The 23639-nt window shown below is 49.8% G+C and overlaps 1 protein-coding gene across 2 annotated transcripts; it reads left to right on the top strand.

Moving 5' to 3' along the window:
• The first annotated feature begins 62 nt into the window (after positions 1-62).
• On the top strand, positions 63-21298 carry TOM1 (target of myb1 membrane trafficking protein). 2 transcript variants are annotated; one of them, XM_064654935.1, is made up of 15 exons: positions 63-190; positions 7598-7682; positions 9483-9561; positions 9721-9870; positions 9982-10116; positions 10338-10484; positions 11521-11637; positions 12078-12211; positions 12851-12884; positions 13457-13565; positions 14602-14722; positions 17122-17197; positions 19372-19431; positions 19757-19793; positions 19889-21298. In XM_064654935.1, exons 1-15 carry the CDS (start codon positions 139-141, stop codon positions 20035-20037), a joined length of 1485 nt encoding a protein of 494 aa, XP_064511005.1. In that variant the 5' UTR covers positions 63-138; the 3' UTR covers positions 20038-21298. The 2 variants fall into 2 exon arrangements, with proteins under 2 accessions (XP_064511005.1, XP_064511006.1); XM_064654936.1 differs by lacking the exon at positions 63-190 and adding an exon at positions 575-593.
• Positions 21299-23639: the final 2341 nt, after the last annotated feature.

Genomic DNA, 23639 nt, shown 5'->3' on the forward strand with positions numbered 1-23639 from the left:
CTCGGCGGGGCCGGCCCGGGGCCCCTCCCGGGCGGCGGCGTCACAGCGGGGCCCAGCGGGCCCGCCCCGGCCGGCGCGCGGGTCACGTGAGCGGCGGCGGCGGCGGCGTCAGCTGATCGCGGCGCGGCGGCGGCGGCGATGGACTTTCTGCTGGGGAACCCCTTCAGCTCCCCCGTGGGGCAGCGCATCGGTGAGACTCGCGCCCGCGCCCCCCGAGCCCCCGCGCGGCCCCGCGGCCCCGCCCGCCCCCGCCGCCCCGGGGGCGCCCGACCGACCCTTCCTCGGGGAAGCGCCGGGCCCCGCCCCCGCGGCGGGACCGAGCCGGCACTGACCAATCAGAGCAGATCTCCTCTCTGACTGACGGGCACTGCCGGCCAATAGCGAGCGCACAGCCCGAGGCGGCTCCGCCGGGGGCCCCGCCAGCCAATCCGGGCGCAAGGGGGTCTCGGGGTGAAGTTTGCTCGCTTAAAGGGGCCGCGAGCCGGGGGTCCGGACCACGCCCCCCGGGGCCGCCAAGGCCCGTGATTGGCTCGGGGCCATTCCCGCCCGCGCCTCTTCGGGGGCTTCGCAGCAGGGGCGGGGCCACGCCGGGGGTACGGTGGGAGCCGCTGATTGGCTGGGCTCCAGCTGCGGCGGCCTATCGCGGCCCGGACGGGAAGGGGCGCGTGACCCGCCGTGGCGCGAGGGTCGCCCTCGGGGGCTGAAGGGACAGAGGGAACAGTGAGGACAGAGGGGACAGTGAGGACAGAGGGGACAGTGGGGACAGAGGGGACAGTGAGGACAGAGGGGACAGAGGGGACAGAGGGGGCTGCAGGGACAGCAGCTCCAGGTTGGGCTGTCCCTGTGACGTGCGGCTCACCCACTTGGACCAGCGTCCTGCACTCAAAGGTCATGCGCGCTGGGCACCCAGGGCGGCTGCCCCGAGCCTCCCCGCGCTGAGTTGTGGGACAAGCGTCATGGCTGTGGAGAGCAGGTCCCTGCGGCACGGGCCGGCTCAGGGCACTGAGCACCAACTCTGGCAATTAACACGGCGCCCACGCTGTGACCTCCGGTCTCCCGCAGTCCCTGCACTCAGGGCAGCTCGGGGAACGTGGGAGAAGGATGTGGTCTGAGAAAGCGGAGCAGCGATGCCACAGTTAGAACAAGACCATCAACAGCTGCACTGGCGTTGGAACAGAGATTCTTAAAATCAGTTCTTTGAGCAGTTCTTAAAATAATTAGAATGAATTATTCCTCCCATTCCTCCCATGCTGTATTGCCTAAGGGCCTTCAATTTGCACTTGAACATTGATGCCCAACTAAACTCTCCATTTGTCAGTTTATGCACTTCCATTCTTGCTGTTTGTCACCCTTCAGACCTTTGCTCTTCACTGTGAACATCTGGTCCTGGGTTCAGTTGTTTTTGGTGAGCTCACATGGGTGAATGGGCTGTTGTGGCTGGGGCAGGAAGGGAGCAAGCAGCTGCTCCTAAGTAATGCTTTTGTAGGCACTGCTTATTTTAGAGGCTGCCCTAAGCGCTGCCCAAAAGTGGGGTGGCGGCACTGCGATGTGCCGCTCTGGTGTTGGGACACGTATGTGAGATGTGCTACAGCAAGATGGGGGAAGGATCATCAGGGATCATTCTGTTATCAAAAACCTCCAGAAGATCTTCAGCATCTCCCCAGAAGAACGTCACATGTTCCATCACGCGTTCCAGGAAAAGCTGTCTCCTGCCCTTTCCCAAATAAATGCTCTTTGTTCTCTCAGTGACTGTATCAAATATGTCCTTGTGCTTGGGTAGAGGCAATCTGAAGATGTCACAGATCCCTTGTTGCCCTCCAGATCTTCTCGTCAGTATAGTAACCAGATTGTGGTCCCTCTGGGCTTTGCTTCAATTAAAGAAGGGATTCCCAAGCAACAAACCAACAGCCAATAAGAAGGAAAAAAGGTATTTCAAGAGTGTTGTCAAAGAAGAGTTGAGAATCCTTAGTAGCAGAGGTACGATAGTAAGGAGATCTTAGTTACTGGGGTTTGGGGTTATCTGAGTCCAAAGGGTTGGAGGAATTACAGCATATGTGTAAGGAACTCAGGCTGAAGGACTTGAAAGGGCTGGTGGCTGAAAATATGAATGTTTTCTCCTTTTGAACATTGCCTATCAACATCCTGGGGACATGGATAAATGCTATCTGCCCTGTTTAATTTGAGACGCGAACATGACTTACCCAAACTTGTTTGGTAGGTCCGTGGCAGCTTTGTGTCCAACCCATGAGCCTGATCACCAAACCTGCATAGTGCTGCTGCTTTGGGCTGTCTGCAAAAAGCTAATGCTGCGTCCTTGTAAATTACTTAGGCAAAGTCATGTACGCTTGATATAGCTTATGAGGTCTAAAATAGCTTTAGATGAAGGCTAAGGAATATAAAAAAATCCTCTGTGGCACACTGCAGCGACGTTCTCAAATTCCTTCATTAATGTTAATCTAGTAAGACCTACTTATTTTGCTGACTAGGAATCCAGTGCTGAGATAATCTCAGTGATGTGTCACAGAATGAGTCAGTTGCAGAGGAGTAGGTTTTCTAGTTTCTTACTCACAGTTCTGAGATTTAGTCACAAAAGTTGCCTCTGTCCTGTTTTTGTTTGTGATGTCTCTTCCCAAGTAAGAGGAATACAGACTTGCTTGTTTGTTTTTTCATTATTTGTTTTTGTTTTATGAGTGGGTTTTTAAACACAGTACTTCTGACCAGTGGGAAATTTTCCAGAGTGATGAAGGATTGTAGTTTGGAATCCCCCCTCAAAAGGGAAATCCACTGCACCTCCATCTAAGAACTAAGAGAAGCTTTTTTTCACTTTCAGAATGGAAAATCTAATTTCAAGCAGGTGAATTCCCTCTGAGTGAGAGAGTGGAGAGGAAACCATCAATGCTCTCTCCTCACCTCGAAGTTTGAAATAACTAGTAATTATAGCAATACTGAAAGGGACAGAGACAGGTTATTTCAGTGCGTGAGGGCAGGCAAGGGAGAGGAGTAACGGTGTAGCACGGAGATGAAAAGGATTTTTTTGTGGTTGGAAGTCGTTTTAAGCATGAGAATCAGTAAAAGTTGAGAGTGTAAAGTAAGAGAGGCTCATGGGTGAGGAAGAAGGGCAGATACAACATAATATGCTAGAAAAATCTCCACAGCCATTTGGATCCCACCTTGCAGGTGTCCCTGCACCCCTCTGTGAGTTGGGGCCTTGGGAGCTGTTGTCAGTAACAGTCTCCTGTTGGAGCCAGGTGGGGCCCTGCAAGGCTGTGCTTCTCAAAAAAGCGTTACCTTGTCTTCTGTGCCCCCTTTGTGTGGAGAAGGGGAAAAGGCAGCAGTTGAAGAGTCAGTTGATCCCTGAGAGTTTGAGCTGATTCGCAGGAAAGGAGCAGGAGTTCAGAGACCCAAAAACCCACAGCTCTGTGTCAGCATAGTCTGTGTCCATCACTGTCCTGGAGTTTGGTTTGGAGCCGTATCTCTGTTCTCTCTAGAAAGCATTTTGTCCCCTCAGTCTTTGGAGGAGTGATACAGCTAAATGGTGGAGTCCTGACAGAGCTGAAGTTCCCTCAAGGGAAGTGAAAGCATGAGGCTTAGCAAGGACACTTTGTACAGGGTACTGATTTGGGCCAGGGGCTTTATGAACTGAAGGGAGGTTGGGAGAAAGGACTGTTGTGTTGCTTTATGTTGAACCTATGCTGTCTTGTGCAACAGAATGTTGGTGCCCTCAAATGCCTGTTGAAATGGGTGAGAAGGTGCTTGATGCTTTGCTGAGGAACTTAAAGCCAGCAAGACTGATGACTGTAGGGAGCACTATTTAAGAGCTTGACTTGGAGAGGCACACAGTTTCTGACCTGCTATGGCAAAGCATATCACAGGGAAAGGGTTTCTGAACGGCGCCTGTTTGGTTATGGGTGCTTCAGATCTGGGATGGGGAGCAAAGGGGACAGGAGCCCACGCAGAATCTTCTGTCCCTGGCTCCTGTACTTCCCCACACTATGGACTGCAGTGATGGTATGCTGCTGCAGGGACGGTTGGGTGGGATTGCCAGACTTAACAATGGGCTCTCCCCTGCCATGCATGAAGGCAGAGACAATAAACTTGAAAAGAAACAAAGTTGTGAAATTTACTCATGGCACAAAGCAAGGTGGTCAGTTATATTTAGCTCAGAGTTCTTTTCTATCTGATGATTCCAAATAGCTTTTATAACCCAGTTGCAATCAGTAGGAGCACATCAAATGCCAGGCAGGAAAAGAGTCGATGCTCTGGCTCAACCCGTACCACAGTCCTCAGTGGTGCTGGGTCATTCTGAGTAATTTGTGAGGCAGCAGACTGGAATCAGACAAACCCTAATGCTGTCACACCCAGGGAACTGGACTGGCTGCCAAAACAATGTGGCTTTGAAGCAGCCCCGTGAAGGGGCCTCCTGTACATTCAACAGCCAGTTGGTTTGGGGCTTGGAGGGAGACAGCATTCATAGATAATCTCTGCCAGGGGGAATTCTCCGCTGCAGGTCAGGCTCAGCTGTTAGCACACAGAAGGAGATGCTACCTGATGAGTCCCACCAGGCAAAGTGCTGGGCATGTGCTTGTGGCCTGCCTCCTGTGCTCCCTGTTTTTAGGGACTTGTCGCTGCCCTCAGCCATCCAGGTCTCAGATTTCATGAGGGGCAGACAGCTCATGTGCTAATTACAGCTCATGAAATGGGGCCAGCCACTCTGATCCTTCATGTGACTAATGAATTAGACTTTGTTTCCTTCCCTTCTGCAGGCTTTAGGAAAAGGATAAAGTTCAGGATTTCAGAGAAAACCCCAGCATATCTTATTAGGCTTGGGCAGTCCCTTAGAGCTTGGAAGAGAGCAAGGAGGATTAAAAGGGCATTAGCTCCAGCTCTCCCAAGGCCAGATAGGCCAGACCTTATCTGTACTGGGTGAATTCAAGTACTTTGTCCATGGAATTGCCTCAGGGTCACATTCTTGTTTTCCATATACCCTAATACTGCTCTTCCAGCTTTTTATTTTATAAGCCAAATTGCATTTATAACAGGTTTACTGCTTTCCTGCAGTTCTTCCTTGATGACTGTATGAACAAGGGGGATGGTAGCAGGATGACCACAGCATTGTGAACCAACAGCAAGGCAGTGTGTGTCACTTCTGAGGAAACCAAGTTTTGTCATAAGTGGCCAGAGCATGCATGGTTTATTTGCATTCGTGTCTGAAAAGCAAACCTACTGCTCGACCTTGGCAGGATTGGTGTGTTTAGAGGAAAAGGAGTGGTGGGGAGCAGGTTACAGAGTGCCACCAAACATTGGGAAGCAAGGGAAAGGTGTTTGCAGATTCAGTTCATGTTTATGTACAATGCCAGTGAGAATGAGGAGTGCTGGGGAGATTTGAACAGCAAGGACTTGATGGTTAAAGGCAGTTTTTATTTTGTCCTTGGTTTCTTCTGTAGCTCAGAGCTTCCAAGCAGGCTCAGCCCTGTTCCTGAGTTGTGGGTCTTTCCTTCCATGTGCAGTGAGAAGATTGTGAGAAGAGAGGATGTAGACTTCCCTTTCAGCAGAGCAACCCCTATATGATGGATTTGTGTGATTCATTGCCAGCAGCAGCAAACAGTACAGAGAAACTTCTGGCTTGTTCAAACCACGGTGTGTTGTGAGCAGGGAACGCCAGAGGAGAGCACAAGTGAAGGGTGGCTTTGTGACCATGTGTGCCAAAACCATCAGACTGACCTAAGCTGGAATCTGCCTGCCGGCAAGGCTGGCTTTGTGGTGTCCCAGGGCAGGAGGAAACCTGGAGCTCTGATATTACTGAGTCCTGATCCTAAAGATGCCCCAATGGAAAATATTTTCCCCCACATGTTACCACAGCTTCACCTATTGACTGGTATATGCCCTGGTGCACCAGACATGCCCATTGCCCTGGATATATTCTCTACCAAATCACCCAATGTGATGCTACCTCCTATGCCTCACTGAGGAAGCTTGGATCTGCCAGAGATCAGGATTCCTATGTAAAATTAGTACTCAAAGTGACAAAAGATCACCTGAATCAAGGAGCCTCATGCATATTACAGTAGTAGCCAGACCTTCAGAAAGGTGGAAGAACATCAAGAACATTCTGCCACTCTCCTTCCCTTGTCTGCCCTTTTCCATCTGGCTACGGCCACAATGTAATCAGCATAATCACAGTGTAATCAATACATTCTGCAGCCAACAGAAAAGGTGGTGGCTGCATAGTGATAATGTGCAGATAACTTCACACTGTGGTGTGCAATCTGTGGGAGGTTCACATGTATAAGAGGCTGCCTTGCACAGTGCTGCGAATAGCTCTGAGCCTGACCCTTAAGAAACAGGACATCGCAAAACATGATGGATGTGCTTACCCTGGCAGGAGTTAAAAAAAGTCTTCCTGTGTGATGGCCTTATCTCATTACTGTGTGAATGGGCATTTAATTTCATTCCTGCACAGGGATCATTAGCTTCTGGGTCAAAAGGAGAAAAAGGCAGCTCTGCAGAGAAAAGGGCTCTCCAAAGGGATAGAGGACCCACAGCAGCAAGGGACAACCCCAGATTTTGCAGGGACAGCAGTTTTGAAAATGCAAGCACTTCTGTTGGGTCTGAGCTCTCTTGAAGAGCACTTGGTAAGTGCTAAACCAGTCTGGCCAGTTTTAGTTCTCTAAGTCAAGTGTTTTGTAGGATGGGAGAGCTGGGAAGGATGGTTCTTGTCCTCTGCTTGCCATTTGCTGCGTCTCTGTGTTTCCCCGTGGTCTTGAGAGTGCCTGGGTCCTGCTGGCCCTGCTGGCAGTTCTCTTTCCCCCAGCCGCTGGTGGTGTCCCTGAAGGCATCAGTCAGTGGCGTGGCCAGGACGGAGACATGGCTGATTACAGGGTGGAGACACTGGTGCTCTCAGTAATAGCTGCTCATTTCCCAAATCTCTGCCTTGAATAAATAACATCAAGGCTGACTAAGGAATTCCTAATTAAAGGGAACACAATCAAAGCTGAAACAATATTGCTTTGACTTCAGCCTGCAGTTTGCTTCTGCCCACACTCCCCAGAGGCCAGAAGTTCAGGGGAGAGGTGTAAATGTTAAACAAGAGAGAGCCCTGCTTTGGTTGTTTATGTTTGCTTATTTATTTTTATAGGCCTGGTGTACAAAAAAAAAAAGGGGGGGTTGATTCTTTTGTCTCCTTAAGTGGTACAAACCAAGAGTGACTTTAGAGCCATGACAGTGTGAATGAACCAAACTGACAGTTTCTGGCCTTGCAGTAACAAAGCAAATAAGCTCCCTTTTCCCCAGCTGTGGAGCTGAAGTCATGCTGAGCCTCTTCCCTTCTCTCCAGGGATCACACAATGTGTGTGTCGGTAGCATGGGTGGCACGGGTGCACCCACCCATTCCAGCACCAGCCAGCCATGTGCTCTGCGGTGCTGACATCTAGTGGGCAGCACTTGGTGACTCGGGATTTGCAGCTGGGTTTGCCTCCTTGCATATTGTAGTGGAATCCAGCGAGGAAGAGGCCAGGATCTGCGGAGAGAGCTTAACAGCAGCCCGTGAGAGTGCCAGAGCTGCTCTTAGCCCTACCCTGTTCTGGTTTCTGTTTTCCAGAGAGAGCTACCGATGGGTCCCTGCGGAGCGAGGACTGGGCTCTCAACATGGAGATCTGTGACATCATTAACGAGACTGAAGAAGGGTAAGGAGAGCTGGCAAGGGTCCATATCCAGCAGCCGGTCCCAGCACACCCTGTAACACTACATGCCTAGGCTGCAGTGGTAGCATACCTTGGTGGAGATAATAAGCTAGGCTTCCCAACAGTCCCTTAGACAAGACTCTGCTAGGAGGCCTAGAGACACAGCCAATCTGCCACAGCATTTGTTAGATGCTTCTGTATAATCTTAGTGAGTGCTGGGAGCCATTCAAACAGGCCTTCAGGGTCCCCAGAGAATCTTGATTCAATCCAGGCTGTCTCCCATGTCCCAAAGGCATATTTGTAATTCTTCCACTTTGGTTTATTCCTTCTTCATACCGCTCTCTTTCTTTCCTCTGGGAATGCAAAAATCTGCAGGCTGGTGACTGAGGAGAAGAGCTGCTCTTCAGTCCTCTCACTGTGCAAGTCCTGCTGGGGTTTGCTGCTCAGGTATTTTCATGTACAGTCACTCAGACTCACACAAAGTGGGTGGGGGAGCCCTTGTCTCCCTCTCCCTGCAGGGAGATGTTCATAAATCTGCCAGACTTGTTAACTCTGGACCTGGGGATTTGGCAATGAATTCAAGGGAGACTGCTCCTTCTCACAGTGGAGATGTCAAGAGCAGCATGTAAAAAAGAAGGTGCTACATGGAATAAAACATGTAGGTTTCACTCCTGCTGTCCTACCCCACAGTGATGTTGACAGAGGATTAGCAAGCCCAGTTTTCAGCTTCACAGTTGTATGAAAACAAAGTCAAACATCTCTACTCACAGATCTGTCACCACTTCTTTTTCATGCTATTCCCATGGTGCAAATACACCTGTCTCTGTCCACAGTTTTCAGTCCTGAACTGTGGCCACTTTTTTCAGGTTTTGGCACCTGATAACACAGCTGCATCCTTCTGAGATGACAGGCTCTCCCACTGCTCTGCTAATGCCCATCCATTGACACCATGCTGCCCCATGGGCCAATACACTCCTTCCCTCCTCACTGCCTCAGTGTCTCCCCGCCACTCTTCTCCCTAGCAGTGCTGCTCTTCCAGCTCAGCCTCACTTCCTGTGCTCTACTAGAGCATATTGATTCATTTGTGCCCTCTCAAGATGAGTGGTCTGAGACCATGGTGTTTCTCCCCTCTGAGAATGGTTAAGGGGGCCCTGCTGTGCTGCTGCTCTCTTTCCCACCTGCAATATAGGCAAGATTTTGCCACTGAATCTCCCCTGCAGCTTTTTAGTCTCCTTTTCTCCAGGGAAATGTTGTTAAACAGCTTCTCTCTGAGCAACAGAGGAATTGCTGTAGCTTGCTCGCTCCTTCCTGTTTCTAACCCATGCCAAGCTTTTCAGTGACATTCTCCTTTTCAGTCTCTCTGCCATGGGATTTTGCTCTATCCCCAAGCTGTGTGTTTCTAGCATTGCTTTTACTCTGTTCTCTGTTGTGTCCTGAGCACCTTGAGTTGTTGCAGACATCAGCACAGAGGCCTCCAATTTCAGGTACAGCACTCAGGGACATGGTTTAGTGATGGACTTGGCAATGTTAGGTTTGCTGTTGGACTCGATGATCTTAAAAGGTCTTTTCCAACCTAAATGATTTCATGATTAGCAGGGCCCCACTACTCTTGCAGAACCACAGGCATGGGTTTACCAGTTTAAGCTGCTTTACCAGTCATTGCTTCAAGCCACCCTGAAAACCTGATGGGGAAGGACACCTGCATAGTATGAGGCATCCAGAGCCACTGGCTGTTTTGCTTGGCCTTGCTGTAGGTGGGGCTCAACCTTCTGATGATCTTTCTTCATCTCATTTCTCCCTCAGGCCCAAAGATGCCTTCCGAGCCATTAAGAAGAGAATTGTAGGGAACAAGAACTTCCATGAAGTTATGCTGGCTTTGACGGTGAGTGGTCAGGGCTCTTTCTCGGCTCTGCTGTAAAGCTGAGTGCTGAACACGAGCTTTAGCACATGTACTGAAAAGACACGTGTACCTAAAGCCAACAAGGCAAATAAACACATGTAGGCAGAGAAGGCTATAGCAACTGATTCATTGCCTTTGAAGGTCCTGGAGACATGTGTCAAAAACTGCGGCCATCGCTTCCATGTCCTTGTGTCCAGCCAGGATTTTGTAGAAGGTGTCCTGGTGAGAACAATCCTGCCGAAGAACAACCCACCTGCCATAGTGCACGACAAGGTGCTGACCCTCATACAGGTGAGCCAAGAACTGTGAGCATCTGCACCAGTTCAGAGAGTGTTTGTCTTTAGGTTTTTGTACAGAAGAGTATTGTATTGATGATGGGCTGTGCTGTCTCCTTCTCCCCAGTCCTGGGCAGATGCCTTCCGTAGCTCACCAGACTTGACTGGTGTCGTTGCTGTCTATGAAGACCTGAGACGGAAGGGCCTAGAGTTCCCCATGACTGATCTGGACATGCTGTCACCCATCCACACACCACAGAGGGTATGGGAGCATTGCTGAAGAGAAGAATGTTGGGCAGCTGCCATTCTGGAGCTATGAGGGGGCTTTAAGGACTCTGTCTTGCATTTAGAGGGCTTTTGGAGAGTGAGAATCTCCAGGACAGCCAAGAACTGTTGAAAGCAGATGCCATCAACATTTCTCCTCTAATGTCAGGTGTGAGTGTCTAACATGTTCTCTGTCACTTTTCCCACCTCTGTCTGTAGACTGTGTATAGCACTGACTCCCAATCCGGACAGAACTCACCTGCAGTCAACTCCCCTCAGCAGATAGAGTCCATCCTCCACCCTGTCACCTTGCCCACTGGAAGAGGCTCATCCAGCGACGCACCCATCACACCCACACCAGAGCAGGTGAGTTGGACACAAGCCCTGTGACATTCCTGACTCTCCCTGTGTTTGGGGGCTGTTTCACAAACACTATTCTGGGACTGCTGTCCTGGTCCTTCCCCAGCCTCTGTCTTCAAGAGCCGTTCTTCTAAAGCACAGACTCTCAAGAACTCCCCAGAGCTCCACTGTGGTCACATCGATGAGCTGGGACACCACAATCATGGAGTGGTTATGTTTTCCAAAGACAGGGCTGCCTGCAGGTAGAGGGAAGTTCTGGCTATAGGGAAGTGGGGACTAGAGATATTGAGGTTTAGAGTGAAGTCTTTATAATGCAGTTCAGCAAAAGCTTGCTCAGTAGATATCTCCTTATCATCTTTGTTTATTTTGCCTCACTGCTTACTTTATACAAATCAACCTTGTCTGGCTCTGTGGTTTCTGAAGGCTAGGGCTTCCTCACTTGTTTCCCCATCCTCTTTTCTCCTTCCTCACTCTGACTTCATATGACACCATGTTCAGCACCAAACCTCCAGCTGTCAGTGTGTTGCATTCTCTTGCAGAACAGAGGGTAGAAACTCTTCTAAAGAGGCTCATTAGCAGCTTGTGAAACCAGAGGGATAAAGCTTCAACTGCACACTTAGCTGAGGCTCTCCTGTTGAATGGGAATTAATTTTTTCCCTCTCTTACACTGCTTTGGAAATTAAACCATTTAAGTGGCTGCCACACAGGAGCTGCTAGCTGGAGAGAGATTTGAATCACAACAGCAGCCTGTGTTGGCTACTAAAAGTCAAGGCTGGGCTAGTAGCCAAAGGTGCCAGGTGAAGGCCTGGCATCTGTTACCAGCAAATGAACTCAATGGTAAGTAATGGAGATTCTTTCTGCTGGGAGCTCCCGAGAGCTTAACTGAGTGGCGACAGTGGTGACAAATGAATTCTCCAGTGGCTGTTCCCTTCGGCTCTGTGAACACACGTACAAACATGGTGCTATTTACTGCCATTCAGAGTTACCTCAGCTACCTCCCCAGTCTTCCCAGGTGGAGCTGTCACTTCACTTCCTTTTGCAGATCGGGAAGCTGCGCAGTGAGCTGGAAGTGGTGAATGGGAACACAAAAGTCATGTCAGAGATGTTGACGGAGCTGGTGCCATCCCAGGCTGAGCCTTCTGACCTGGAGCTGCTGCAAGTAAGGAACGCTGGCAGGGGGGAGGGCTGGCACATGCAGCAAAATTTAGCAATGACTTGATGGACTGAGGCATGATGCCTGCCAGGCATGGGGAACAACTGGACAATTTAATGTGGGGCTTATCAGGGAGTAATGGGATAAGGGAGACACAGGGTAGGTGGAGGGAAATAGCACTACTGAGGCTGGAATCATCTCACATGGGGACTTGTCCCTGAGGGCCTTTCTTTCTGGGCAATGTGTTATATAAAAAGCATACAATTATTCCATGTAGAGCCCAGACTCAATTTACCTCTCACACCAATATTTGTTGCCCATCAACAAACAGTTCCTGATAGATCCCCAGTAGCCTCTGGAGTCTGTCTGTTCCAGTCAGACTCCCAAACCTGTGAGTGCTCAGCCTTAGCGTGAGCTGTGTGGTGACTTCCCCTTGCTTTGAACAGGAGCTGAATCGGACATGCAGAGCCATGCAGCAGCGTGTACTGGAGCTGATTCCCCGTGTCCTCCATGAGCAACTCACTGAGGAGCTGCTTCTCATCAATGACAACCTCAATAACGTGTTTCTGCGCCATGAAAGGTACCTCTCTCCTCCCTTCTCTGCCCTGCTCTCCCACAAGAGTTTACTGCCCCTTGAAGGCTGCCTATCCCACCCTTTTGATCTGCCCATAAGTATAATACTCAAGATGTATCAGTCTGTATCTTCCCTCTTTGATAACAAAGCCAGTTCTCAGTTTTTCTGACTAATTCCTGTCCCTTCAAGACTGCTGTGTAAGTTACTCATGGGATATAAAGATGCCCTGGTGGCATAACCCAGAAGAAGAAGAAGGAACTGCATGGAAAGAGCTGGTTTTCTGGCTCTGAGGCAGATGGGGACAGAAATTACCCAGGTGGGATCAGCACCCCATTTTTTTCCCTACCATTTTATCAAACACATCTCTTTGCTAGGATGAAGTCTAGGGAATTTAGGCCCTGTGTCTGTATGGAGAGCTATGTTTAAAGCATTTTGGTTAGGAGTAGCTCTGGAAGATCACAAGGAGCTTTCTCTCTCAGAAGACATCAACTGTGTGGGTCTTCAGTCTTGAGAGGAAATTAGGCCCTGAACCATGTTGCCCTCTTCCTATTATGCAGGAAGGGAGAGGCTGTGCCAAGCCTTATAAGAAATCTGTGGGTGAATAAGCACATGCTATTGAAATGCATCCTGTCATTTTTCTTGCAGGTTTGAGCGCCTCCGGACAGGACAGCCTGTCAAGGTAACTCAGAGCAACTTCCCCTCTGTGCAGCTTGGACTGCATCCCACAGGTCCAGCCAGGTCCTGCTGAATTGGAGAGAGGTTCAGTCTGGCCCCCCAGACTGGCTTTGCTCTCCCAGCCAAGCTGCACCAGACCCCCTGGTGTGCAGGACACTCTGGTTCCCACTGCTAGCCTTGCCCTCCCTGCCCATGGGAGTCTTCCCCTCACCCAAAGACCAAGAGCAGAGCAACAGCAGTTATGGTTTTCCAGTACTGAGTTTTGGGAGGACCAATTCCTATATGAGCCTTCTCTGAGCACTGCCCTGTCCTCTGAACCAGCATCTACCCTACTTACTGACATCCAGCAGAGCTGGGATGTGTCCCAGGGCTGGCTACTGAGGCCAGCCCTGGGACACTATTCCCAGCCAGTTCTCTGATCACTGTCCCCCTTCTCACAAGCAAAGGCTTCACAACTGGCATCTTTCGATGGGTATAGAAGGGCTTTCCTCTCCAGTATTAATGAGCTAGGATTGTAGGGCCAGGGTGTCCAAGCTTCAGAAACTCTCCACCATTTTCTTTTTTCTTCCTTCAAAGGCACCAAATGAGACAGAGAACAGCCTGATTGATCTGGGACCCAGTACTCCTTCTGCATTAAAACAGGCTGAAGTCACCAACAACCTTTCCTCTCAGCTGGCTGGAATGAGTATGTTTCCATGCACTTTTCCCCTCAGTCTTTCTCCTCTGCTGCACTGGGAATCCCTTCCTACCCTTGAATCATCTCCCAGAATTATATAATCATATTCACAGAGTAACCTAGGGAAATGGTGTGTGTTTTCAACTAATAAACCCATGAAGAAACTTGTATATGCCCCAAGGCACTCAAGCATATGTCTTGGCATCCACACCTCACATTGTGCAGGAGGTAGACATGACTTAAGAAGGACCTCAGCATTAGTCTGTGGCTAAGGACTAGGCCTTCCAGCAGGGTAGGGAATGAAATTGCCCCTTCTGCATGCCTGGCAGCATTTCCTAGTTGCCTCTCATGCTGTGTGGTGTCAGGTTGACCTCTAAGGTCTAGAAGAAGAAAATCAGCTGAAACTATGCTGTGAAGGCAGCCATGAGCATCTTGGGCTCAGGACTCAGGATTTGACAGATTGTTTACTCAAAAAGCCTTAGAGGTCCTGAGGGTTCTTCAAGATATACCAACAGCCTACATAACACTGCCTGAAGCTCTCATTGCCTGGGAGCACATTCAATACAGCTTGGATGCAGCTACCGAAAATTGGCAACACCGTTTTTACAGACAAGCCAGTTGAGATATTTTTCAAGTCAGGTTTTTTTCAGATGATGCCTGAATCATGAAAATCCACTCATCTGTCTCAGAGGTGCTTGCCCAGAAGCACAGGTCTTCCACAGGTTATGGAGCAATTCCCTCCCAAGCTGTCTAAAATGATTGGGAACATCTAGCCTTCAGCATCAGTTCAGTAAATTGATGATGATGCTTCTGCCTGAGACTGAGCCAAAAATGTCTACTGAGCCGGCAAAGAAACTGCTGCTTTTACTTCACTCACAACACTACATGCACACGTAGCCTGTGCTGTAGCTGAGGGGCAGGATAGAGGAGTGGACCTAGAACAGCTTAACCTGTTCTGATGACAGCTTTCCATCTAGCACTATCCAAGCCCACAGCCCTTCATTTACTGCTCTGAGCTGCCTGTTCACCCTTCTTTCTCCCACAGACCTGGGCTCGAGCAGCGTAAGTGCGGGGCTGCACTCCCTCGACACCTCTGGCAAGCTGGAAGAAGACTTTGACATGTTTGCCCTGACCCGTGGCAGCTCGCTGGCTGAGCAGCGCCGAGGGTGAGTGCAGCAGCCCACTCTGTCCTGTCCTGCCTTCTTGTAAAGGAAGGAGGACTCAAGGCAACTGGGGCCATGACCCCAACCAACAGCAGTTCCTGGGAGACAGTAGGATGCAACAGAAATGCACTCTTTGGATGCACGGTGTTTGTAGGATGAGCTCTGTGCTCCCAGTCCTTTTTTCTGCTACATCATCTCTCCTTCACAGTATCCTCCTGGGTATGGAGAGAAGGAAGTGGTCCCTATATATGAGCACTGTGGTTCCACATGTTCTCAGGAGATTCAGTGTCTGGAGATGAAGGTGTGGAGTGGGACTGGCTGAGTTTTCATGTCTGTCTCTGAACTCATGTGCCCTGACTGGGGTGATGTTGAATTTGGGAATTGCTAAATACCAATGCAGCCTAACAGGCAGAGTATTGAACTGGAGTGCGGGAAGAATGCGGTCAGTTGTGGCAGGGCAGGGCACTGCTCTGTGCCTCAGCTTCCCTGTTGGCAAGTGTGACTGATGTTTCTTCCACCATAGTATGTTAGAGACCTCCTGGTATAAAGCACTAAGAGCTGGGTCTCCATAGTACTGGCTGAAGTGGTGTTCTCCACTGCAAAATGTATTCCTGAATCCTTGTTCTGGAGGAGCTGACAATGGCTGTGCTGACCAGATCCCTTGGGTTTGAGAGACTAGCTGATCTCACACTGCTTTCCTGTCAGTCATTCCCTGCTCTCCATCAGCTACCAAGCAGTAGAGCCCACAGGCAAATGGCTGTCTCCAGCCCTCAAAGACCTGTGCTCCTGCATTCCTGCACCCACTGGGGTGCCTTGTTCTGCAGCTGGGCAGTAGCAAGTTAAGGTCTCTTATATACATGTCAAGGTCTCTTAAGGACATCTCCTTCTATTCCTCTGCTTCATACTGCTTCTGATAAAAGTGGTGGGGAAACCTGTGGCCTACACATGACTTCATGTGTTTTGTCCATGGGTTTCCCCATCACTTTTATGGTGGGATGTGCTGCCTGAGGGCAGAGGCAGTACAGCACAAAAACAATCGTGCCAACAGCACCTGATCTGGGGCTGAAATCTGAGCCACTGGCATGTGCTGAGTGCTGGAGGCTGGGGGAGATCTGCACAGGGGTGAAATTGTATCCTCTTTGCTGTGGCGCAATCCTTAACAGGCTGAGGCACAACTAACAAGACATCTTCTATTTATTCCTCACTGCCCTTCATCTGCCTGCACTTGCACTCCTGCCAAGTAATCTCTACTAGCTCAGGCTTCACATTTCGCTCATCAGCATCAGCTCTCAGTGCCTCCCTCCACCTGAACAGACCCATTGCCCTACAGCTCCCAAACAGGACATGCTGGCAGGAGACATACGCAAAGCCATTGGGGTTTGTTCCTGACCCCCCATGCTTCATGTGTGCCTCAGTGAAGCAGTGCTTGAAACACTTCAAGCCTTTCCTGCCATTCTTCCTCATCAGCGGCATGATAGCAGCACTGTACTTCATCCTGGATGCCATTGTCCACAGCGGCCCCTTCACAGATGAGCACTTCTTTGAGAAATTTGAGCAGCGGTGGCCCAAGCCCCTGGCCCCCAACAAAAACAGCTCCACTTGATGGTCTGCTGGATCTGCGGAAAGGGGCCCAGGAGCAGCTGCAGAGGTGACTTGTGGAGAGTTTCTGTGAAAGGTTCCATTCTCCTAGCATGGATGGAGCATTTTCCCCACTCTGCATGGATCAAATGGGGACATGTGGCATTATCATGTGTGCTGGCAGCCTAGAGAAATGGAATGAGGGAGTTTATGGGTGAGGAGTATCTGCATGTGGAAAGAGGTTGCTGTAATGGTGCACTTGGAGACCATGAAGCAATACTAGGATCTTCTGATCATCCAGTCTCACCTATGTAGCATGGGTCAGTGAGCCTCTGCCACCATCAGTTCTTGAGTTGTATCAGTTAAAGAGATGTTTTTGAGCTGTGTTTGTGTCTATGAAGGTAGGTGAGTATGTAGGGGCTTGTTGCTCAAATCCTTTCTAAAGTAGCTGTAATATTCTGGTCAGTCTGTGTTAGTTTTCTCTCTTTATAGTCAACCCCAAAGAAGGTAAGCATTGTGGTTGATGCACCTACCTCTGTAAGTCTGTATCTTGGTTTCATATAATACCTTGTCATCCTCCTGTCATGTGCCACAGTTGTCCTGTGGTATCCCATAATAATGTTGCAGTGAGTAGATTAGTCTGTTTTGTGGTGAGCTATACCTTTAATAGGGGTTTTGCTCACCTTTCTAGAAGCTCTTGGGAGCAGAATGGCAAGAGATGAAAAGCTGTGCCGTCAGAAGAACTGAATATATGTTTAGGAGTTTCTGCTCTTCACTCTCAGGCATCTCAATGGCCTCTGTGTTATCTAATTTCATGCTTTCAGGGTAAAGTACGAAGATCCCCAAGCCACCAAAGGACTCGCTGGTGCCCTGGATGCCCGGCAGCAGAACACAGGAACAGTAAGTGGCCACAGAGCTTTTAGTGTATTGCCAGGAATAAGAGTATCCTCCTTGCTCACCAATGCAATAAATGTTCTGTCTGTTTGGAAAAAATCAAGTGTTTTACATTACCAATGATAACGTTCAGTCTCCACCAACCTGCATGTCCTACCTGGGCTACATACCTCATTCTTTAAACCCCTGAGGTGGGAAACTATGGAAAGTCTAGGGTTGACTCAGTCAGTCACAGGATGTCCTCCCTATATCTGCAGGGAAATTCCCACCTGGAAATGTATGTTTTATTCATCTTAAGCAGGTGTCCAAGTCCAGTTGCCCTCTCTCTGCAATCAGAGAAGTAGGCCACCAGTACAATGTGTTCTTTCCCCCACCCTAAACCCACTGCCTCCCCTCTCCTTCATACTCTGCAATGCAGGCTCTCTCTCATCCAGGGGGAGTCTGGTGCCTCTAGTGATGGAGCCCAGCTGACTAAATGGATGATGCGGCAAGGAATGGTGAGATCTGAGATCGTGGAGGGCCAGCAGGGAGGAAGGAGGCTGGGGCTGCTGAAGTAGAAGTGGTGCTGGCACAGCACATGAGGATGCACAGCAGACATCAGCAGAGATTGCAAACTGAAATGGGGCAACCCTGGCCTGGGCCAGTGGTGGAGACCAGAGTTGGGAAGGAAGCAGGCAGAGTGTCAGCCTCAAGTAAACATGTCTGTAGGAAAAAATCCTAGGAGCTCTGAGGCCAAGAGAGCACGTGCCACTCTGAGCTAGAGGATGGTCTGTTTTGAGGTGGGTATCTGGGGCAGAGGCACTAGCTGGTGGCATCATGAGGGAGGCTACTGCCATTCATTCCCCTTGTAGCCTCTCCTGCTTAGCAGGAGCTGCCCCATTTGGAGGAAAACACTTGTGACTTTTACTGTTCAAGGCCTCCTCCTGTAGCTTGAGTGTTTGAGCTTTCAGGCTGTTGAATTTGGTCTTTTAGTAGCAGGAATTCCTACAATTACATTCCCTCAGGCACATGGAGGCTTTGACAGCTCCCAGGTCTGAAGCTTCTTAGCCTGTCTTCCTGTAATGGGCACTGCCCAGACTGATGTCTGCTTTAAGAAGTTTCCCCACATGCTGTCCCCTTGGCTTGAATGCACTTCTACTCCAAAGAGTTTCTCTCTGGGTAGGCAAAGCCAGTTCACTTCGAAACTTCCCTAATCTCACACATCCTCTTCCATCCCCATTTATCCATCTGCTAGCTGTGGTAACTATCTGCACTTGCTCCCTGGTTTAGGGAAATCGGCCTGTCCTTGGTAAGAAGGTGGTGTTCTTTTTCTTGGTCTTGGTGTTTTCCAGAGGGCAAGGGAGCTGTACATATTAGAAGACTAATAAATAAGTTACCACAAATACTCTCATGCTTCTGCTTGTGGAGCCTTTAGCAAGGGCTGCTTCTTGCTCAGCTTTGTTCGGGAGCTCCTGAATGGAGAAAAGGATCAGACTTGTTTTCCTTCCAGGTTATCATTGTCCACTAGTAATATGTCTCTTTGCTGCTTAAATTGACCAGGGACATGAATTATTCTCAGATAACCTCATCCCTACTGAAAGTAAAATTTACTTTTATTGGAGATGACTCTCTCTTTGATGAATCTCTCTCAGTAGTTTGGTGTGATGCCAAATCCTGCTATGCTTCATGATCCTACCAGGGAATCAGTTCTTGGCAGGATTCTTTCCCCCTTATTGTGGTGCCAAACCTGGCACGTACGATATCTTCAGCATTGCAGACTTTGACATCAGACTGTCACTAGTTTTTAGAAGGGAAGAGGTGTGGAGAAACACACATCTCTTGTCCTCTGGCTGCATAACAAAAGCAGTCAACTTCCACCTAGTGAGACCTCACCAAAATGGAAAGTCTGGTGTGGTCCTAATACCCCAAAGCCAACTGCCAAACCACAGAGGCTTTTAATGGCATGTACCCTGGAAACTATGCATGTCTGGCCATGGATGGGGGACAGGAAGCAGGTGAGCAGTGACACTGGTAGCTGGGAGAGCTTTGCAGTGGCACTGGCTGGATTTGGAAGGGCCTCAGCTGACTGAACAGTGGAGTGAGAGGGTGAGCCTCTGGGTTGGGCTTTCATTTTGCATAGTGGATTTCCTGGAACATCCTCTCTTTTCTTGGCCTCATCATCCTTTTTCCTTCTGTCCTAGGTGCCAGTTCCTCAAGCCAATTTCATGGAAGACATAGAAAAGTGGCTCTCTACTGATGTGGTAAGTGAGGGGCTGCTTTCCTGGAGCCAGCTGTCCTGACAGAGTTGTCTGCAGGGCTGGACTTCAGGTGGTGGACAACATTGCTGAACGTGTGGCACAGGCTGCTCAGAGAGAGGAGGGAAGGAGAAGCCAAGGACACAGGGCAACAGTATAATTAGCCTTCTGGAAGGTATAGCAAATGAACTGAGGATCAGGGCCACTCTAACATATCTGTACTGCAGAAGTGGGGGGAGAACTACCTTGTCTCTCTCTGTGCAAAGAATCACATCTGTGAGACATCTTTATCTACCTTCCTTGTAACCGTGCCCTTCTCATTCTTCTCTAGGGAGAATCAGAGGATGCAAAAGGTGTCACCAGTGAAGGTAAGATATGCCAGCTATCCCTTTTCTCTAACTGTTCCTGGCAGCATGTTGGCTCTTCCATTCTTTACTAATGCTCTGCTCTTCTCTTTCTGTAGAGTTTGACAAATTTCTGGAAGAGCGAGCGAAAGTTGCGGACCGCCTACCCACTTTGTCCAGCTCCTCAGCAGGGACATCTGTCTCCCCTCCAACTGCCAGCCATCATCGGAAGCAAGCAAAGGAAGATGATGCTATGTTTGCTTTGTGAATGCTATGGACCGGTGTGCTGTGGAGCAAGAGGCTGTGTGTGCGGTTTTGCTTGCCTCCAACCAGGGGCCAGCAGAGGAAGGACTCTGTCCCCTTCCTCCATTCTCTTCCTCTTTTACCTTTGAGTTGTTTTTATTATTAAGCTGCTTTCAGACTTCAGATAATCTTTGTTGTGTTTAGGGATATCACACAATAGACTTGTGAAGGGGGGTTTCAAAGCTGCTAGAGAATGTGGGAGTTCAGTGGGCTTTTCTCTTTTTGGTACAGTGTGGGCAAAGCAGAAGAAGCTCTGGAAGAAGCTCCCCATCCTACTCTCCGATGACATAGTTAGAGATCTTGCCCAAGAAAAAGGAGAGGCTGCAGTCTGCTGCTGAAATCATTCCTGCCTGCCTCTTCCCTCCCCCCTTCCCTAGAATGGATATCCAGCCCTCTGCTCGGCAGAATTAGACTGGAAAGCACAGGGATGTGAAGCATTACTGGTGGCCAAGGAAGAACACTATTGATAGAGGGAACCTGTTGCTCTAATCTCTCTTGCACAAGTGCTTGTGGTATGCAACACCTTCCCACTCACAACCCCTTCTCTTCCTTTCCTCCCCCTCCCCATCAGTTTATCCAGAATCCTACCCACAGTCCAGACGTTTCCATTGCAAGACAGCCAGTTACCCAGGCCCTTGGCAGCACACAAGGCTTGAGCTGCGAGCGGTACCCCAGGCTGAAGGAGCTGTCTCCCGTGGGGTAGGATGTGCCTTCAGCAAACCATCTGCAGTTAATTTAATTCTCCCATTATTATACTTTTCTCCCGATGTGATCCTACCCCCCTCTCTCACTTCCACTGATGCCTTCCACCACATCGTGCCGTGGTGTGGGGAGTCTCTCCATATAGACTCCTTCAGAGTAGCTGTGTGTTCTGGGATCGCAGAGCTGGGTTCCCTAAAGCAGGAGGCCCTTACATTGGCACTGTTACACCACTGGGGGGAACATGCTGTTGCTGCAGTAGCTTGCTCAGCTGGTGAGAACAGGGGCAAAGCGAGACATCCATCATCCCATGCCAGCCAAGCAGTCCTGGAGCAGCCAGGAGCTCCTTTGCACATGGGGAGCAAAACCCTTCAGAGCAAACCACACCTGGTGCCCGATTGTAAATGAAAACCAGGGAGGAGGGTGCCAAGCCCAGGGCTCCTGCTCGTGGGATTTCTTGTTGAGCGTGGGAGAGTTGCCTTTTTTTACTGCACATTAAAGGAGCAAAGATTTGAGCCTCCCTTGAAGATATGGTGTGTGCTGTCAGTGCCGGCGTGGGGAGGGGAGGATCCTGTGGGGAGGAGTGAAACCATGCAGCCACATTTGCTTTCCTTGAAAAGGCAAGGACACTCATGCTGAGAGGAGGCACCAAGGGTGCTGGGAGCCATGGCAGGTGCTTGCTGCTTTTTACCACAGTCTCCTGGGTCGGTGACTACAGCCCATCTCACAATAGCCAGAGGGTGAGATACCTCCTCTCCTTTCCCCCTCTGCCTTGATCTGAATACCCACCTTGCAGCCTATAAGTCATTTATAAGGACATGCAAGAAATACAGTTGCTACGAAAGGGCCCTCTGGTATCCACAGGGCGTTCTCAGTTGTCCCCATGCCATCCCCCAGCATGCAGCTGAGTGGAAGCTGAGGGACGCATTCTTAAAAGGAGGTTGAATGGGTTGAAAGTGTCATCTGAGCCCTATACTTGTGGGAAGGAGTTAAATTAGCTGAAGTTGTCCAAACCTCAGCACCTCCCTCTCCCCATCCCTGCTCTTCAGTTTCAGCTGTACCAAGCTCAGGCAGAGCCTTGAGGGTCAGAGCTGCAAGGAAGCTGGGCTGCAGCCGGAATAATCAGGGTGCTGTTTTTCCTCCTCTGTAAGCAGCTGTGGGACGAGAGGAGGCTTTGTGTCTTCTTTCATCTTTCCAAGACAGACAGCACATACTATCTTTGGATAGTTTGTCCCTTGGAAAAACAAATCACCATTTTCAATTCCATTGCATTCCCAATGCCTCTGGCAGGACCCAGGAGAGCTCTTCCTCCTTTTTGAACCAGGTGTTATTACATATTTAATATAGCTCTCTTTGAGCAGCAGTCCTCAAACCAGGGTGTGCATGCTATCTTCTGGGTATTGGGGAGCGGAAAGCCCAGCCTACTGAGCCTGAAAGCTGCTTGTCCTGCCCCATCTTGCTGCTGAGTCCACGAGTGGCTCTGCTGGGGGCTGCCTGAAGCTGAATGGTTGTGGCTTCACTTCTGAGCTACTCTCCCTTCCTCAGCCAGTTCTGTAGCAGCACTTCATCGTGCCCAGGACCCCATGCTCCACACCTAAGAAGAGCTTGGATTGAACAAAGTGTACAAAGCATTTTCTCTCTGAAGAGCACAGCTGAAGAGACACAGGCTTATGCCTTACCAACTACATGAGGGTTTCATGTGGCAGACAAGGGTAAACACGGGATTGGCAAAGCTGCAGTCCTCTAGCATTTTTAGTCCCTTTTTAACCACACTCAAGGCTTCCTGAAGTATCCTTTCTTTTTTTTAATCTACAAATCATCCTTGTCACAGCAGATGTTAGTAGTGAAATATGTGTGGAGAGGCTGAATTTACCCACGCAGCACTGGGTCTGGCCTCTGATGTCACCCTTGCTGAATTCAGATCCTTGGAAAGCACCTCCCTCCCCACCCCAGTCAGTGCACACAGAGCTTGTACTGAAGGCTCTGTGCTGGGAGGGTGGCCCTCTGGAGGACAGTCGAAGTCAAGGGACCGTGAGTGATAGGACAAAGGGGAATGGCTTTAAATTTAAAGAGAGTAAGTTACAATTGGATATTTGGAAGAATTTCTTTACTCTGAGAGTGGCAAGGCACTGGAACAGGTTGCGCAGAGAAGTTGTGGGTGCCCCATCCCCGGAAAATGTTCAAAGCCAGGTTGGATAGAGCTTTGATCAAACTTGTTTTGTGGAAGGTGTCCCCGTCCATGGCAGGGGGTTGGAATGAGATGATCTTTAAGGTCTCTTCTAACACAAACCATTCTATGATTCAATGAGAGCCCATGAGCTACAGGCCAGTGCAGCATTCCCGTAGTGCTGGAGACTTGCGAGGGCGGGTCCCTCCTGCAAGACAAGGCTGAGCTGAGATGTGAGAGTCTGAGAGCCCCTGCAGCTTCCCTCCTGTGTTAATGGAAATGCAAGCTAGGAAGAAAGGCAAAAGAGGAAAATACTGAGCTTCTCCCGCTGGAGCACCTGCAGGAGAGGAAGTAAGAGCAGGGCTATGATGGAGCCCAGGCTGGTGAGTTTCATAACTGTAGGGCCAGAAAGGCCTCCAGAGGAAGCAAACGCCCTGATGTCCAAACCCTCTTGCCAGTGCCTGGACTCAGGCTGCCAGGCCCTTCTGGGAAGAAAGGGTTTCTGGTGCCCAGTCAACATTTGTGCAGGATAGTGGCCTGTTCACACCAGTGTTGTTTTGAACACTGGTTCATGCCTCAACTAGTGCTTAAAGCCCTCAGTGCCTCCAGCTCCCTCTGTGTAGGGGGCATTGCTTGCAGCTTCCTTGAAAAGAGAAATTAAGACATCCCTGAATGTATATCCCGAGTGTGGGGAGTTCAAG

The sequence above is a fragment of the Pseudopipra pipra genome, chromosome 5 (assembly GCF_036250125.1).
Source record: "Pseudopipra pipra isolate bDixPip1 chromosome 5, bDixPip1.hap1, whole genome shotgun sequence".
NCBI classification, from domain to species: Eukaryota; Metazoa; Chordata; class Aves; order Passeriformes; family Pipridae; genus Pseudopipra; species Pseudopipra pipra.